The sequence below is a fragment of the Pan paniscus genome, chromosome 18, assembly GCF_029289425.2.
Source record: "Pan paniscus chromosome 18, NHGRI_mPanPan1-v2.0_pri, whole genome shotgun sequence".
NCBI lineage: Eukaryota > Metazoa > Chordata > Mammalia > Primates > Hominidae > Pan > Pan paniscus.
In genome coordinates this window covers 94,654,407-94,673,669 of record NC_073267.2, presented here as the reverse complement: position 1 = coordinate 94,673,669, position 19,263 = coordinate 94,654,407, and the positions used below count along the sequence as shown (strand labels likewise).

Genomic DNA, 19,263 nt, shown 5'->3' with positions numbered 1-19,263 from the left:
ACTGCTTCCACTCATAGCACTATTACTACTACTACCCCCACTACTACCGTTACTGTCACGACTGCCATTGTTATCACTACAATTACTATTATTACTACGACTACTTCTACTGGTACTATTGATTTAGTTGAGGCAGAAGAGCTGGGTCCTCCACGCATGGGCACTCAGCTTAGATTGTAGCCGAGTCCCTGAAGGTGGGGTGCAGATGCTTAGACGTTTCCAGGGACTCGTGGGCAGCTGGCGGGAGACCCACTGGTTTGGATGAAAGGGCACACGGGGCCTCTGAAGTGACACAGATTTGGATTCAAGTCCTGGTCCTGCCTCTTTATTTATTTCTTTATGAGACAAGCTTTCGTTCTGTCACCCAGGCTGGAGTGCAGTGGTGTGATCTTGGCACCCAGGCTGGAGTGCAGTGGTGTGATCTTGGCTCACTGCAGCCTCGATTTCCTGGGCTCAAGGATCCTCCCAACTCAGCCTCACAAGTAGCTGGGACCACAGGTGCACGCCACCATGCCTGGCTAATTTTTGTATTCTTTTGAGAGATGGGGTTTTGCCTTGTTGCCCAGGCTGGTCTCCAGTTCCTGGACTCAAGTAATGCTCTGGCCTTGGCCTTCCAAAGTTTTGGGATTACAAGAGTGAGCCACTGTGCCTGGTGGCCCTGTCTTTTAATAGTGGGGAGAACTTGGGCAAATCACATAAAAGCCCTGTGCCTCAGTTTCTTTATCTATGAACTGAGGGTGGTCGCAGTGGCGCGATCTCCGCTCACTGCAACCTGTCTCCAGGGTTCAACCGATTCTTCTGCCTCAGCCTCCCAAGTAGTTTTGCCATTTTGGCCAGGCTGGTCTCGAACTCCTGACCTCGTGATCTTCCCGCCTCGGCCTCCCAAAGTGCTGGGATTACAGGCGTGAGCCACCATGCCCGGCCAAATTTTGTATTTTTAGTAGAGACGGGGTTTCACCATGTTGCCCAGGCTGGTCTTGAACTCCTGACCTCAGGTGGTCCTTCCGCACAGGTGTCTTGGAGATTACATGAGTTTGTCTCTGAACGTGCTTACAAGGGTGTTTGGGATGCAGAGGACACTAAATGACAGCTGCTGCCACTGCTAGTTTTAGTATTATGATGACCATTATTTATTTATTTTTCCAGGAACATGTGGACTTTATTGAATGCCATTGTAGAAAAGTGTGTGAGGATAAACGGCTGATACAGGACTTGGCTCTGGGGGCAGGGCAAGGAATAGAAAGTGGAACATGTCGGAGACAGGGCGTGGGCCGAGCTCCTGGCCTGGATGATGCCTCCTGATCTATCGATAGATTTGGAAGGTCAGCACCGGGATGATGATGAGCAGAATGGTCATGAGGACGCCCACGATCAGGGCCCAGATGTTCACGTGCTTGGCGGTGGAGGCATAGGCCTGGGCCCTGGTCAGGTCGCCAACCATCTTCCTGTCCCTAGACTTCACGGAGTAGGCAAATGCTATGAAGCCCAGGCAGCAGGAGTTCATGAAGAGGGTGTTCAACAGGGACCAGATGACATGGTCGGGCACAGAGGTCTCGCTGTGGATGTGCATCACGTGGACGTCAGGGGAGCAGGGTTGTGGGGCGCCCCCAGCACAGCCACCTCTTGCTCCTCCCTGAGCATCTTATAGTTAGGGGAACGGCTGCTGTTGGCGGGAGTGAAGAAGGTTTGGACAGTGTAGTTCATGGTGTCCAGCGAAGACCAGCTGTGGCCGGGTTGCTGGGATGGTTCTCCTCTGATGACCATTATGATCACCACTGCTGTTCCTACCATTATTATCAGTTCCATTATTACTATTACTAATACTATTATTAATATTATTACTGGGATTATTACCACTAATAGCGGTATTACTACTACAACCGCCATTTACCACTATTACTGTTACTGCCGCTGTCATTATTACTACCGTTACTATTATTACTACTAATGTTACTACTACTTCTACTATTACTATTTGTTTAGTCGAGGCAGAAGAGCTTGGCCTTCCATGCATGGACAGCCACCTCCCATGCCTAATGACTTAGCTCTGGGCTCTGGGAGCAAGAACTCAACTAAAGCCCTACACTTGGTGGCTGAGTCCCAGCCTGGTGCAGTTGGAGGACTCAAAGGCACGGGGCGGTGCCCTAGAAAGACGCAGCTGTCAGTCGGCGGTGCGGAGGCAGAGCTTTTGCTGCTCCCTGCCTCCCCACCCACCCCGTTTTGGGAGCGGCTGGGTTTGTCTCCCCTGGAATGCATCTGTGTTCTTCCTGATGGCTCCCGGATGTCAGGAAGCACCACGCCGTTTCCAGCTTCTCAGGCTCACGGCTTAAAAGGACCCCAGCCAACTGTTCTTCCCAAGCAAGCAGACGGGATTTATGGTGGCGGTTTCTTCAAAGTGCTTCTTCTCTACCCAAATCCAGAAGCGAAACAAAACAGAACACCCCTTTACCTTTTCGAAGGCAGGAAAAGGAACTCCTCTTATTTTTTAAAAGGCCCAAGAGCTGCAAGCAAATGTCAGCTTCATCCTGTGGTTTGATTTACATGTTTCTTTGGGAGAAAGGACAAAATACAGCATTGAACTTAAAAAAAAACTTACAGTGAACTGTTGTAACTCAGAACATGATGCACAAACCCAGATTTAATAAATGGAGCAAAAAAAAAAAAAGTTCTTCTGAGAGGCTCCTCGTGTGAGGCTGCGCCTGTCTGGCAAATCCTCTTGGAAATGGATGAGGTTAAACCAAGAGCCATTGAGTCCCAGCACTGGGATTGTCTGCTCCCTGCTCTGAAAAAATGGAAAAGCTACGTCCATAAGAGGCATGGATTTCTCTAGAGCTGGCCAAATATACGATGCTTTTTTCGAGTGCGATTTTCCCTAATTGTAATATTGTACATGATCATGAATGAAAATTTGGGAAATGGAGAAAAGTAGAAAGAAAACAATCCCCTGTTCAGAGAGAACCTCTGTTAATCTGTCGTAAATTTCCTGTCAGTCTTTTTTCCGTATATTTTAAAACCAAGGTGCTGTCATATTGTAGATTATGCTTTCTATTTTTTAAAAAATTTACTATGGCCACGATTTTTCTTTCTACCTCCTTCCTCAACCCGAAGGTACCTGGATTGATTGACAACACCACCGGTCCAGCTTCATGAAGCCAGGTAACCGGGAGGCATCTGACCCTGCCTTCTCCCTGTCCCCAAAGCCTGTGTACTCCCAAGCCAGTGTCTTTGCCTCAGTATCTCTCTACCAGCTTCTCTCCATCCCAGTGGCCACCACCCCAGTCTGAGCTGCTGCAATCTCTCACCCGGGCTGGGAAACAGCCTCCACCTGGTCTCCTTGCCTCCACACTGGACGTGTCTACCCATTTTCCATGCTGCCGTCAGAAGGAGCCTTGGAGATGCAAATCTCATCCCAGCACCCTTGATGAACACTTCCATGACTGTGGCCGTTGCTCCTAAGATAAAGACCAGATTCCTCCTCCAGGAAGCCTCCCTGTCTTTACACACAAAATCCCCTGCTTCAAAGCCACATGCCACTGACTACCACTACTATTTGTGAGACTCTTGTTTACCCCTTCCCTGACTCTGGGAACCACTCTGTCTCCGGTACTCAATCCTGAGCATTCACTTGAGAACCTCATTTGTTGATAGAATGAATGAGAAAGCTCTCATTGCACATCCGAAAACATGATGTTAGGGCGGCATTGTGACTCCCATGATGCATTATGAACACCCACACAATTCTGGCATCTGCCATCCTAAGTGCTGAGGACGGTACCATCACCCGCATTTTGTTATCAGAGTCTTAGTCTAAAGAGAGATACTGGGGAAACAGCTGAGCAGAAAGTAGGACTAGAGACAGCAGTCCCCGAAAATCCCTTCAGGCCTTGCTTCCTGAGCTGGGAGGGGAACTGCGGTTGCCAAAGGCAGCCCCGGCCCCCGGTGTTCTTCTGCTGCGTGACTCCCAGCCTGCAGTGATGCCCACACCCTCCCACTCTTATGATTGTCGAATTGTCTATTGTCACCACTGACTGGTGAGCGAGCCACCCGGGGCAGTTTTGAAAGACAGCTGGCAAGATAAGCTGAGGCCACACAGCCAGCCTGGAGACACTGGCAGTGTCTAAACTCCCTTTCCTTGACTACGCTTTGGGGCTAGGTCCCCAAGTCCCTGGAGGCAGTGCAGAAATTCCACACGAAGGGGTAACTGGGGTGTCAAACAGGAGCGCCTGCGGCCACTCCAAGCTGGGACCCATCTCTGCCGACACCTCGGGGTGTCCCTGCTGTATTCGGTGTCCTTTTGTTTCAAAAAAATAATTTTCCTCTTAGTACATGGCAGGTGGTGGGGTTTGTTGCTCTTGAATTGGCAAAGCAACTAGAGGAAAAACCAACCCACGCAGTCTGGAAGGGAAGGAACTGTCGAAGGCTGAGACTTGGATTCTCCCTCCTTAGCATCTGGGAGGCAGGCGGGGAGTGAAGTGTCTCATCCGTGACGTGGTCGTCACTCTGATCCACATCAGTCCCGTTGTGATAAAGTTTGCTGAGCACAGAGCCAGTGATCTGGGGACTGCATTGAATTGAATTGAATTGATTATCATTTTCTTGAGACAGGATCTTGCTCTGTCACCCAGTCTCTATTAAAAATACAAAAAATTAGCTGGCGTGTCGCTGGGCTCCTGTAATTCAACTTGGGAGGCTGAGGCAGGAGAATCGCTTGAACCCGGGAGGCGGAGATTGCAGTGAGTTGAGATCACTGCCATCGCACTTCAGACTGAACGACAAGAGTAAAACTCCATCTCAAAAAAAAAAAAAAGAAAGAAATTAATATTTATAGAGCTGAAGACAGTGCCTGGCACAGGTAAGATGGAGCACTTTGGAAATACAGTAGCTGTCTGGTTTCAATCACAACCATCTTAAAGGTGCAACTTGCATCACACTCCTTCTAGGTCCAGGCACACAGTGGCTCAGTCACTAGAAATGTATTCATGTTTTAGCCCCTTCCTTTCCCTTGGACTCCCTCTTTACAAATGCACACACACACACACACACGCACACACACACACGCACACATGGAGGAGACACAGAGCCCCTTTTCTCCATCAGTTTCCTGAGCCCAGCCTGCCAGGCAAGGGGATCGGCGAGGAGGCAGGAGGTTGAAACTCTCAACGAGGCTCCTGGTTCCCCATGCTCTTTGTCAACTCCCTAGGGAGAAATCAGCCGCATTTACTTTCTGCCTCCTTTTAGCCCTTCATTTAACAGGAAAACATCCAAAGGCCCAGGCAAAAAGTCAGAAAAGGGGAGTCATAGAAACAAACTCTCTTCTCCCCAGGGCTGAGCAGGTGGAAGCAGAGGCACCTGTCTTTCCTACCCAGGAAATCACACTTTGCAGCCTCTCATCCTCCATGGAGCAGCAGTTTACAGCCACACACACCCTGACCTGCAGCCTGGAGCTGCTGAAATCAGAAAACGAGACCAGTGTCCACACTCGCTCCTCCAGGGTTGGTGCCACCAGCTGTGTGTTCATTCATTCGCTCATTCATTCACCTAAGTGGCACTGGATCTAGGCGCTGTATACAGCATCCTGGACATAAGTAACTCCATCCTGGAAAAAGACTCCATCCTACATTTTAAAAGGCATCATGATAACAGGGACCAGATGTTTTGCCTAATCCACAAAGACTGCACCTATCTGGATAAGAACTCCCGGGCACACTCTCTTCCTCTCTCAGTCCTCACCAGAAGACTCTGTGGCCATAAAGAGAGCAGGACTCCCCCTCAGCTCAAATCTGCCGTCTTAACAGACACTGTCTTGCTGTCACTGTGGTAAGTGCCTGGCATCTGCCACCGAAGGCTCTGCCCACATCAAAGACTCTTCCTTGGAAGGCGCTGACGGACCACCCAGACCCGGACAGGCCGGGATATCCTTCTTGTCCACATCACTCTCCCTGGACTGGTTCATTAACCCTTTCTCCTATCCTCTCCTCTTTTTTTTTTTTTTTCTGAGATGGAGTCTCACTCTGTCACCCAGGCTGGAGTGCAGTGGTGTGATCTCGGCTCATTGCAACCTCCGCCTCCCAGGTTCAAGCGACTCACCTGCCTCAGCCTCCCAAGGCATAATTGGATCAGGGTGCATATAGCATCCCTGGTCTGCAGGGAGCTATCAGATTATGGGTGCCATTTGTTCAGGATAGCACCAGCTACAAGGTGTCATTGCCATGTTCTCTGGTGGCATCTGCTGAGAGGGCCAGGTCTCCCATCCATGCCCTTTCCCTGTGGGGAGATCCCCTTCAGGATCTCCTGGCTGTCTCTTTTGGGGGCATGGGAGCCTCTGCCTGCCCTCCCACATCAGTCCAGGGCATTGCTGCCTCACTGGGCGGCTCCAGGCTTGCTCTGCCCTGGACTCTCTTCCAGGCCCCTCTCCTGAGAGTGCTTCAGCTTGCAGGGTGGGGAATACTGCAAATTCAGAGTGGAAATGTGGAATAGGCCCTTCTACGCTTGGGTTTTCCAGGACTGATCTGGCACTTTCTCCCTTTTTTCCCAGCTGGATCTGGCTCTGTGAGAGATGGGAGAAGGTGACTCTTTCCAGAACCCCAAGTTCATTTAAGCAGAAAAGGGATTTGGTAAAAGGACCTTGAAGATTCCACAGAATCTCAGGGAGGGCTGGAGGACCAAGCAGGGAAGCTCTGCAGCCGGGAGTGGCTCCCAGTTCCTGCCACGGAACTGTCTGAGGGGACCCGCCTGCTTGGTGGCAGGGCCGTGGCTCCATGCAGCCCCCTGGGGTGGGAGCCTGGGCTCTCCTGTTAGACCCACACTGGGGGTGCCATATGAACAGCAGGCCAGTTCATTTTTATTTTTTATTTTATTATATTTTATATATTTTTTTGAGACAGAGTCTTGCTCTGTCGCCCAGGCTGGAGTGCAGTGGCGTGATCTTGGCTCACTGCAAGCTCCGCCTCCCGGGTTCATGCCATTGTCCTGCCTCAGCCTCTGGAGTAGCTGGAACTACAGGTGCCCGCCACCACACCCGGATAATTTTTTTGCATTTTTAGTAGAGACGGGGTTTCACTGTGTTAGGCAGGATGGTCTCAATCTCCTGACTTCACGATCCGCCCACCTCGGCCTCCCAAAGTGCCGGGATTACAGCATGAGCCACTGCACCTGGCCAACAGCAGGCCAGTTCAACGGGAACTGCAGATAAGCAATAAGTACGTTTCGGGGCTAAGCGTGTCCCATACCGTATTTTATTGTTATTATTTTATTTTGCCTAAATTTGGCATTCCCACATGCTGCCCCTGAAGCCCCCACTGCTCCCCTGAGACCTTTCTGGACCCCACTCCTTGCACGTGGTGCCCAAGTTGCAAGGGAGTCTGGGAAAGCGAGTGTCAGATACTCCAAGTTTCTACAGGGGGAGGGGGCCCTGTCTCGTAGGACTGGGGAGCCCCTCAGACCATTGCCAGCATCTGGGTTTAGGCTTTTGCTCTCCATCATCAGGTCTGGATGGGGTGAGGAGCCAAACTCTCCCCAAATCTGTTGTTTTCGAGATACAAGCATCTCTTCCCTCAACCTGTTTTCTCTGCCAGAGTGGGTTTTTTTTTTTTCCACCTATTTAGACACCATTCTCCACCAGAAGGAACCAGGGCTCCTTGGAGAAATGGCTGATTCCAGGGCTGGGCAGGGGAAGTACAAGATGAGCCAGGAACATCTTGTTGTGCCAGAAAGTCAGGAAGTCCTCGAATTGACGGGCCGCGCTGGAAGGACACAGAGCCAGCTGGACGGAGCTCCCCTCTCCAAATCTGGGACAGTTTGAGCATCCAAATAAAACTGATAGGAACGCATTTTAATCCACTGCGTAAAATAAGAATTCCTGAGTCCATGCCATTGTATATGTGTGTCTATATTATAGATCAATGATATAATCATATCATATCTACATCTATGTGATATCATATATACATAATATGTATCTAGATAGAGATCGTATATCTGTATGACACACATATATATCAATTATATAACATACACATATATCAGTATACACACACATATGCATGTGTGTAGGCAAATAAATAAATAAATGGAGGAAAAGGGAAATCTCTTCCTTACAGTACAATGCCAACTAATAAATGCGGAAAGCATAGTGAAGTTAGAAAGTTCACCTTTGGCAACCATCATAAAATACTTGTCTCAAGAAAGAATCATCAATAGAGGCAAAAACTACTGGGTGAAGTTTTTATGGGGAATAGGCTATTTACATAGTCTCAATATATCTCTCCAGAAGATAATTACTTAGTTTAAAAAAAAAACAGAGGCCAGGCACAGTGGCCCACGCCTGTAATCCCAGCACTCTGGGAGGCTGAGGCAGGTGGAATGCTTGAGCCCAGGAGTTTAAGACCAGACTGGACAACATGGCAAAACCCTGTCTCTACCAAAAATACAAAAAATTAGCCGGGCATGATGGCACACAGCTGTGGTCCTAGCTACTTAGGAGGCTGAGGTGGGAGGATCACCTGAGCCAGGGGAGGAGGAGGCTGCATTGAGCCATGTTCATGTCACAGCACTCCAGCCCAGGCAACAGAGCCAGATCCTGTCTCTAAATAAATAGGAACTTCACAGTGGAGAGATCTGCCAGATGCCTCAGCCAAGCCATCAGAGTCAGCAGCTGCAGGAACAGGACAAACAGATGCGGCTTCTGATACGAGCCATGGAGAAGGACACAGTGTCTCCCCTGGGGTATCTGCCAAAAGTGTATACCCTGAGCCTCATGGTGAAGAAACACCAGACAAACTCAGGTTCAGGGACATTCTTCGAAATATTGGCCAGCGATCTTTAACTAAAAAAGTCAACATCATAAAAGGCAAAGATAGGCTGGGGCCAGTGGCTCTCACTTGTAATCCCAGCACTTTAGGAGGCTGAGGTGGGCCGATCACCTGAGGTCGGGAGTTCAAGACCAGCCTAACCGATATGGTGAAAATCCGGCTCTACTAAAAATACAAAAATTAGCCGGGCTTGGTAGCACACACCTCTAATCCCAGCTACTCAGGAGGCTGAGGTGGGAGAATCGCTTGAACCCAGGAGGCAGAGGTTGCAGTGAGCTGAGATCATGCCACTGCGTGCGCGTGCGCTCACACACACACACACACACACACACACAGAGGCAAAGATAAACTAAGGAGCAATTCCAGATGCAAGGATACTAAAAAGACATGAAAGCTTCCTGGTGTGGTGGCTCACACCTGTAATCCCAGGGCTCTGGGGGCCGAGGTAGAAGGATCAGTGGAGCTCAGGAGTTGAGATCAGCCTGGGCAACATGGCGAAACCCCATCTCTACAAAAAAATAAAACCAAAACCAAAACCAAAAATTAGCCGGGCGTGTTGGCACACACCTGTGGTCCCAGCTACTCCAGAGGCTGAGGTGGGAGGATTGCTTGAGCTCAGGAGATTGAGGCTGCAGTGAGCCCTGATTGTGCCACTGCACTCCAGCCTGGACGACAGCAGATTAGGACCCTGTCTCAAAAAAAGAAAAGAAAAGAAAAGAAAAGAAAAGAAAACTGAATATACCTCATGACCTGAGATTCTCTTTTGCCATAAAGGACGTTACTGAGACAACTCGTAAAATCTGGACAAAGTCTATAGATTAGATGATATATTGCACTAATGTTAATTTCCTGATTTAGAGAATTATATCATGGCTATGTAAGAGAATGTCCTCATTCTTAGGAAATATACACTCAAAGTATTGAGATAAAAGGAGTGTGATGCCTGCAATTCTCTCTTAAATAATTTAGAAATGAGATGGAGGAAGAAAATGACCAGTGCAATCCAATGCTAGCGTCTGGGAATCTGAATGAAATGTATATGGGAATTCTTTGTACTGTTCTTGCAACTTTTCTGCCAGTCTGAAATTGTGTCAAAATAAAAAAGTTAAAAAACAAACACGCGAGATGTAGTGGCTTGTGCCTGTAATCCCAGCACTTTGAGGAGCTGAGACGGGAGAATCGCTTGAGCCCAGAAGTTCAAGACTAGCCTGGGCAACATGGTGAACCCCCGTCTCTACAAAAAATACAAAAATGAGCTGGGCGTGGTGGTGTGCACCTGTGGTCCCAGCTACTCAGGAGGCTGAGGTGGGAGGATTGCTTGAGCCTGGGAGGCAGAGGTTGCAGCGAGCCTAGATTGCACCATTGCACTCCAGCCTGAGTGACAGAGTGAGACTGTCTCAAAACAAACAAACAAGAAGTCAGTTTAGAACTCGAAAGCTGACATTGACCCCTTTGTTCCTGCTATTCGGCTGTGGCTTCCCTTCCCTGGGGTAGAAGCCAGGAGAGCAGTGGCTGAAGCAGTGAAGGCCTGGGAGACACTTTTAGAGGAGAAAACAGTGCAGGGAATGCCAAATGCATTGGTCAAAATAATGATAGTAGGAGCAGTAACCATCTGTATGTCGCAGGACAAATGCCATACGCTGAGGATGCTGCGGGCAGAGCCGGAAGTGTTTCGCAAACGTCAGCCCTTATTATCCAATCTTGGTGATTTTTGCAATTGACCTGCACAATCTTAACTTACTCAACATTTTAAAATGGACATTTTAAAAGCCTGGTATTTATTAAAGAGGAAAGCTATCCCCATCACGCATGGAAAAGGACCGCACTAGAGATGAGCCTGAGAGGAAGGCAGGCGCCTTCACCGGGGAGAGGAAAGGCCGGCCCCGTGCCCCCAAATTGCTCTGGGGCTTTGGTGCATTGAGGCACTTGGGGAGATGTGACTGCGCTTGGTGAAAAGGGGCTGCTTTGGGCTGATGCCTGGGAAGAAGGTGACCGTTACCAACTAAATTTCCCACCCTGAACACATAGGGTTTTGTTTGTTTTGTTTTTGAGATAAAGTCTCACTGTATTGCCCAGGCTGGAGTGCAGTGGCGCGATCTCGGCTCACCACAACCTCCGCCTCCTGGGTTCAAGCCATTCTCCTGCCTCAGCTTCCCAAGTAGCTGGGATTACAGGCGTGCACCACCACGCCTGGCTAATTTTTGTATTTGTAGTAGAGATGGGGTTTCACCATATTGGCCAGGCTGGTCTCGAACGCCTGACCTCAATCAATTCACCCACCTCGGCCTCCCAAAGTGCTGAGATTACAGACACGAGCCACTGTGCCCGGCCCACAGGGCTTTGAAATGATTCCAGACACCTCCACAGGTTGCTACGTGGGTGACGCGTTTTGCTGCGCTAAGAACTTGGTGTGCCCCTTCTTCCCTGGAGAATGTGGTCTCACCCCTTATCGGACCCTGTCTGCGAGCTCCTGACCCTCACTACTGGACTTCCACACACATGCAAACCTGCCAGTGGGACGGACCCTTTGGGAGCTCCGGCTGTGGCCGGCTGCACCCTCGGCCTCTTCTCCCAAAGCTGGGAGCTCCAGCTGTGGCAGGTCACCCCGCCAGCCTTGGAGCTACACTCAGAAGCCTCTGGCCAACGCTGGTACTGCCTTCTAGGGACCAGGGACCTTACAGCGCTTCCAAGAACGGCTGGTAGAAGGTGCATCTCAAACTGAGGCCTGCTTCCATCCTAATTGAGCAAGTAGGCCTTGATCATTCTGGAACTCACCCACTGCAGGGTTAATGGGCTTCGTCTGTCAAGTGTATTCTCTGTGAGGTTTGGTCTCATTCTCTCCCTGTTTAAGCACTGGGAACCTAAGGAAAAAGCATCTTTATGTAGCAATGAACTGTGTGATTTGTGAAATCGTACTTTGATCATTTCCTTATGTAACCACACAAAACGATCCCCAACCCCCAATGTACTTCTTTCGTGTGTGTGTGTGTGTGTGTGTGTGTGTGTGTGTCTCGCTCTGTCACTCAGGCTGGAGTGCAGTGGTGTCATCTTGGCTCTCTGCAACCTCTGCCTCCCAGGGTCAAGCAATTCTCCTGCCTCAGCCTCCCAAATAGCTGGGACTACATGCGTGCGCCACCATGCACGGCAAATTTTTGTATTTTTTTTGTAGAGATAAGGTTTCCCCATGTTGCCCAGACTGCTCTTGAACTCTTGGACTCAAGTGATCCTCCTGCCTCAGCCTCCCAAAGTGCTGGGATTACAGGCATGAGCCAGCCTGTGTATTTCAAGGTAGGGCCTTTAAGGAGGTAATTCAGGTTAAATGGGTCCTAAGGGTGGGGCCCAGACCCAATATGACTGGTGTCCTTGTAAGAGAGAGAGAGAGACACCAGGAGTGTACATGCCCAGAGGAAAGGCCATGTGAGGACACGGCCAGGAGGCAGCCACCTGCAAACCAAAGAGAGGCCGCAGAGGAAACCAACGCTGCTGGCACCCTGATCTTGGACTTCCAGCCTCCAGAACTGTGAGGAAGATATCTCTGTGGGTTAAGTCACCCAGTCTATGGTACTTTGTCAGGGCAGCCGGAGCTTAGACAGAATGGCCTTGAGCCCACCACCACTCAGAGTGTGATCTGGGGACTGGCAGCATTCGCATCACCAGGATCTTGCGAGAAATTCACAGTCCCTGGCCCCATCCCAGCCTTGCTGAGCCCGAAAGCGCATTTTGGCAAGCTCCTCCTTCCTTCCCGCAGATGGAGTGGAGGTCTCCACCAGGCCCTGGCTGTCAGCATCTCTGCGTATATGAGACATCCTAGCAGAAGCAGCCAACACCAAACAGTCCAGAGCCTGAAAGATGGTTTTCAATGTTTTATTTCACAAATTGTTCAGATTTGTTCATAAAAGATATGTTACAGGAACATTTTAGAAATCAAACCAGTTTTACTGAAACAATTGCAACAACGTGGCCCCTGTTCATGCAAAGCACAAAAAACATTTACAATAAAACTTTGTACACAGGAAGTAGCAAAATACATCATTTTTCATAGAAAAAAGCACACACATAAACTGCGGGCTGAGTGAGCCTACAGACAATATGAGAAACCAGCACACGCTTTGGAATACGGTAGGGCAAAACTCCTAAGGAAGCCGAAAATGTTCATCCTGAGGGCAGGAGAGCCAGGAACGCCGTTGGCTTGGTACAAGATCTTTTTAAACACAGGGTAAGTGTTGGTAGCACGAGGGGCCTCTATTCCACACACAGGAGAGGTGGTGCTAGGGACAGGGCTTATCATTTATAGTCTTGTTTCCATTTTCTGAAGACAAATATTCCAGTTTCAAAATGTTGTGGGGATGATAAAGACAGCCAGGTCCATGGCCGGGCGCAGTGGCTCATGCCTGTAATCCCAGCACTTTGGGAGGCCAAGGTGGGTGGATCACCTGAGGTAAGGAGTTCAAGACCAGCCTGGCCAACATAATGAAACCCCATCTCTACTAAAAATACAAAAATTAGCCGGGCATGGTAGCTCACGCCTGTAGTCCCAGCTACTTGGGAGGCTGATGTATGAGAATTGCTTGAACCCGGGAGGCGGCAGTTGCAATGAGCAGAGATCATGCCACTGTACTCTACCTTGGGCAACAGAGTAAAACTTGGTCTCAGAAAAAAAAAAAAAAAAAAAAAGACAGCCAGGTCCTGCTCTGGGCAAGGACTTTCTATCCTGCTAGGAAGGCCCAGTGAAGGAGGCATTAAGGAACCCGGGGACTTTATTTTTAAATGATGGGGTCGGAAGTTTCAAGTCTCCCTTGAGTGGGATGCTTTGGAAGCGAGCCCACTGGGATCGTCCTGGACCCTTCACTAATTCTGCAAACCCCACAAGGCGATCTAATTTATCTTGCAGACACAGACACAGCCACAGAAGTCCAGCAGCAGAGCACCCAGCACCCAGAAGTTTCCCAGATCTTTGGTGGTAACTGGACTCACGACCTGACAGGCTGACCGAATTCTTCCTCTCTGACATTTGGGGCTGAAGAGTCAGTACCTATGAATTACGACTAGACTACAATGCACAAAGCACGTAGTCCTGTGAATTTTAACTCAGTCAAGCTAAGAGTTGAACTGCTTTTTACCAACTCCTTAAAGGGGTGGGTTTTTGTTTTGTTTTAAACCTATTTACCTTCAGATTCTGCATTTATTAGAAAGGCAATCAAAGAAAGAAGGCATCACCTAGGTGCCCAGGTAGAATTTCTTGTCCAGTCTACAGTATCTTAGTTTTTGACTTTCTGCTAGTTCTTTCACCTAAGAAATATTTTGAATCAAATTTGAAACTAGCATTCACCAAAGTGATCTATTGGCTGGCCCGGTGGTAGAGAGTGGAATTTTCACCTTCTGCAAAAAAATGCTATTTACAAAAGTGTATTTCATTTCACTGTGGGCTTTTGGTCTGGGCTCATGAAGCACTTTTATAGAGTGATGGCAGCCAGGGTGTACTACACTCCTTGGCGCCTCGGGAACGTTTGGCAAGAGTCGTTTCACGAAAACAGGAAAAGAGATCCTTCTAGTGTATTCTCATCTCTCACTGTCATGAGGCCACAGACGGTTTCATAACCACAAACTGAGCTGCTAACCTCGGTGAGGAATGTACCAAAGACTCCATTCCTCCCACGGCTGAAAAAATAGGTCATCGGGTGTGTGGGGAATCTGCACATTTAATTGTCATTTTTTAAAAGCAGCAAAGAGCAGTCCTTCTTTGGTTGTTCTCAGACATCTCATCTCAGTGGAACCTTACGAGACCAGGAGTTAAGACGTGGGCTTCAAACAGGTTCGCTTGCAAAGAAAAGTCCTGGGTGTGAACCAGGACACGTAAACCAGTCCGAGGCAGGGTGGGAGCCACAACGGGTAGGGGGTAAAGAAAGGGTCCCGATCCTTAGTCCTCAATGGGACCAAAGGTCACGGCAGAAAACAGGTGGGCCATAAAGACGAAGGGCCTGACAAAGACAAGATACATCTCTGAAGTGACTGCTGAACTCTACATAAACCAGCACTGCTGTGTATAGAGCCATCCTGAATGTGGCCATTGAAGGGGGCCTGTGGCGGGCCACCAGCAAGGACACGTGCCAGGGCGGAGCCGGGGTCTCTCATACCCGCAGCCCTCTTATTCTAGCCCATTTGTCTGTCTGACCAGCAAACATTAAAACCATTTTCCTCTATTAGTAGGGACGGACTGTGTTTTTTATTTTTAAATACCTTCTACTTCATTCCTGAAACTCATTGGCGCTTGCTCGAAAGGCCTCTTCCGACGCCGTGAATGCTTCACAATTGCGAGCTCCAAATGGTTTGTTCTTTTGGCAGGGAGGTTGAAATCAACTTCCTCCACCAACAGAAGAACACATAGCAAGGAACATTTTGGGCAACTGTCCCCTTTAAGAGACAGCTCAGATCTCTAAAGGAGAGAGGACGTCCAGATGGAGACCCCCGGGCCCCAGCAGGATCAGGCACCAGGGGGTCCGGCTGAGCACCTTGGGATGCTGTTGCTTCAGTGAGGGGATGAGATGTCATCTCACCCACAGGCCACAAAGTGATGGACACTGAACATCAGTCAAAGGAAGTTTCCTGACTCTCCATATACCCCGCAATGACAAAATAAAAATAAAAGCAAAACCCCGAAGCCCTCTTGAAGACGCCCCTTCTCCCCTGGTGCTGGAAATTCACTGCCTGACAGCAAAGATCCGGAAGGCCTTTCCATCCCGAGGAGTCCCCAGGCTGAAAAAAGAAGAAAGAGGGCCCGTTACTGAGAGATCCGGAGGGCCTCCTGCAGGGAGGACTCTGGGTGGGCAGGGAGACCTGGGTGCCTCCTGCTTGCTCCCGTAGTGGAAGAGCCATGGCCAAGGGACACTTCCTCGCAGCCGGCAGACACAGAGCCTGCCTTGAGTTGAGAACAGCTGGCAAATCCCATTTTCTCTGCACATGAGCATCCATCTGATTCTAGGTCAAGGCTGTTAAGTTATTTCCTTTTAACTCAGGGATTTGCTGGCCCCAGTCTGTCTGGATTGGACTCACCCTCCGAGAATTCTGCTTGGTTTCACTACCACCTGTCAACCCGAACAGCGGTGTCTTGGGAGAGATGAACAGGTGCTATCTCAGCACGACTGCATAAGCCAGGTGCTTCACCGCCTTCCACCTTCCTCCTGAGGGAGCTGTTATCCCTCGTTCACAGGGGAGGAAACGGAGACACCAGGAAATAAAGAGATTTACCCAGGGTCCCACGGCTGGTAAAAACTGCCCTCTCACAAGAGGAGTTAAATCCTTCAGCTAATCAAAGATGGTTTTTTAAAAAGAGCTTTAGGCCAGGCGTGGTGGCTCACGCCTGTAACTCCAGCACTTTGGGAGTGAGGCGGGTGGATCACCTGAGGTCAGGAGTTCGACACCAGCCTGGCCAACATGGTGAAACCCCATCTCTATGAAAAATACGAAAATTAGCCGGATGTGGTGGCAGGCGCCTGTAATCCCAGCTACTCGGGAGGCTGAGGCAGAAGAATCACTTGAACCTGGGAGGCGGAGGTTGCAGTGAGCCAAGATCAAGGCATTGCACTCCAGCCTGGGGGACAAGAGTAAGACTTTGTCTCCAAAAAAAAAAAAAAAAAAAAAAAGAGCTTTATTGGTTAGGCACGGTGGCTCACACCTGGAATCCCAGCACTTTGGGAGGCCAAGGCAGGTGGATCACTTGAGGTCTGGAATTTGAGACCAGTCTGGCCAACATGGTGAAACCCTGCCTCTACAAACAATTAGCCAGGCATGATGGTGTGCACCTGTAATCCCAGCTAGTTGGAGGTTGAGGCAGGAGAATCACTTGAACGTGGGAGGTGGAGTGTGCAGTGAGCCAAGATTCTGCCACTGCACTCCAGCCTGGGCAAGAGAGTGAGACTCTGTTTCAAAAAACAAAAAAAAAAAACCAAACCAACTTTATTAAGTTTAACATACTGTATAAACTCAACCTTTCTAAGTGTACAATTCAATGGTTTTTAGAGATTTTATACGGTTGTGCAATCATCTCCACAATCCAGTGTTAGACAATTTTTAAAAATTGTTTTAGACACAAGGTCTGTCACCCAGGCCAGAGTGCAGTGGCATGATCGTGGCTTACTTCAGCCTTGACCTCCTGGGTGCAAGCGATTCTCCCTCCTCAGCCTCCTGAGCAGCATGTCACCAAGTCTGATTGATATATTTTATTTTTTGTATAGATGGAGTCTCACTATGCTGCCCAGGCTGGTCTCAAACTCCTGGGCCCAAGTGATCCTCCTGCCTCAGCCTCCCAAAGTGCTGGGATTATGGGTGTGAGCCACCGTGCCTGGCCTAATGGTGTCTTTTAAGGCATAAAAGTTTTAAACTTTGATAGAATACAATTAATCCATTTGTTTTCATTTATAGATTGTGCTTTTGGCATCATATCTAGCAAACTATTCAAGGTCATGAAGGATTTATACTTGTTTTCTTAGAGTTCTGTAATTTTTAGCTCTTATATTTCAGCCTTGGATCCATTTTGAGTTAATTTTTATATATGGTGTGAGGCAAAGGTCCAACATCACAGTTTTACTTGTAAATATCTAATTGCCCTTGCATCATTTGTTGAGAAACTATTCTCTGCCCACTGAATGGTCCTGGCACCGATGTCAAAATCAATTGGCTGGAAGTGTGATGGTTTATTTCATGGACTTCCAATCATTTTTTTTCAATTTTTTTTTTTTTTTTTTGAGATCGATTCTCGCTCTGTCGCCCAGGCTGGAGTACAGTGGTGCAATCTTGGCTCACTGCAACCTCTGCCTCCCCAGTTCAAGTGATTCTCTGGCCTCAGCCTCCCAAGTAGCTGGGATTACAGGTGCACAGCACGATGCAGGGCTAATTTTTGTATTTTTAGGAGAGACGGGGTTTTGCCATGTTGGCCAGGCTGGTCTGGAACTCCTGACTTCGTGATCCTCCCTCCTTGGCCTCCCAAAGTGCTGGGATTTCAGGCGTGAGCCACCGTACCGGGCCCAATCACGTTCTCTTAATCTCTGTGTCTGTCCTGATGTCAGCACCACCATCTTGATTATTGTCACTGTATAGGATGTTTCAGAATTGGGAAGCCTAAGTGCCCCCTCCCGCTTTGCTCTTCTTGCTGTGGGCACAGCCTTCTAGAACACCAGGGACGCCTGGGAGCCTACCAAGGGCCACCACGGCTGTCTCATTCTCTAGATCCTCCCTGATTTTCTGCCCCAGATGATAACTGCACCTTTGGACCAACTGGCCTTCCTGTGTCTTGGCCACCAGGTTTGATACTGTTCCTGACAATGGCCAGAGGTGTGTGGTTTTCCTCGCTCTGCTTCAAATCAAGAAAGCCGCTGGTTGGCACAGCCCCACCCCAGTAGAACTTCCAGCCATAGGAGCTGGTGGGGTGAACAGGAGCGGTCCCAGGCTCAGACACCACAGATCCCTCTGTTCTTATCCGAGGTCCACACTTTTTTGAACAGACACCTCCCTGTTCGTTGTATGCCTCTGTGGTGTATTTCTGGAGTCCTGAAACAGCTGTTTTTGAACACTGCTTTTGGGAATAAGATTTCCCAGGCATCCTGCTTTGGCATTCTGCAAATCTCACCTCTGGAGCATGTCTTCCAGACGCAAGTCTCTATCCCTACACTAACATTTAGTAACTGTGTGACGAAGTCACTAAGTCTCTTTGGGCTTTTTTTTTTTTTTTTTTTTTAATTTTAAGACAGAGTCTCGCCCTGTTGCCCAGGCTGGAGTGCAACGGTGTGATCTCGGCTCATTGCAACCTCCGCCTCCCAGGTTCAAGCGATTCTCCTGCCTCAGCCTCCCAAGTAGCTGGAATTACAGGCATGCGCCACCACACCCAGCTAATTTTTGTATTTTTCGTAGAGATGGGGTTTCACCATATTGGCCACGCTGGTCTCTTGGCCAGGCTGGTCTCAAACGCCTGACCTCATGATCCACCTGCCTCGGCCTCCCAAAGTGCTGGGATTACAGGCTTCTAAGGATACTTTCCGGAATGTTCTGTGACAGTGCCGATGTTCGGGGGTACCTGGGTTGTTGGGGGAGGTCCAGGAAGGGGCCAGGCTGGAGAGGAGACCCGGAAGGTGGGAGGAGGGGAGCATTAAATTGACGGGAGGCCATTGTTTTGGACTGGGCTAGGCCCAACAGACCAAACCAAATCAGATCGGAGTCGCCCTGCTAGGTGCCACCTCATCAAACTGAACTTAGAAATGGGCTGGTTTTAGGCCAGGCACGGTGGATCATTCCTGTAATCCCAGCACTTTGGGAGGCTGAGGTGGGCAGATCACTTGAAGTCAGGAGTTCGAGACCAGCCTGCTCAACACAGTGAAACCCCTACTAAAAAAACAAAAATTAGCTAGGTGTGGTGGCGGGCACCAGTAATCCCAGCTACCCGGGAGGCTGAGGCAGGAGAATC

At 49.2% G+C, this 19,263-nt stretch overlaps 1 protein-coding gene and 1 pseudogene across 1 annotated transcript in view; both read right to left on the bottom strand.

Annotated features, from left to right (window-relative positions):
* Window positions 1-939: 939 nt before the first annotated feature.
* Window positions 940-1,780, bottom strand: LOC103786494 (interferon-induced transmembrane protein 3-like; annotated as a pseudogene).
* Window positions 1,781-12,660: 10,880 nt separating this feature from the next.
* Window positions 12,661-19,263, bottom strand: part of CRISPLD2 (cysteine rich secretory protein LCCL domain containing 2) — an 89,783-nt gene continuing 83,180 nt past the window's right edge. Inside the window, exon 15 of the mRNA XM_003820859.5 lies at window positions 12,661-15,563. Within this exon, the coding sequence (XP_003820907.4) occupies window positions 15,509-15,563 (55 nt within the window). The 3' untranslated portion in view covers window positions 12,661-15,508. The remainder of the gene's footprint in view (window positions 15,564-19,263) is intronic.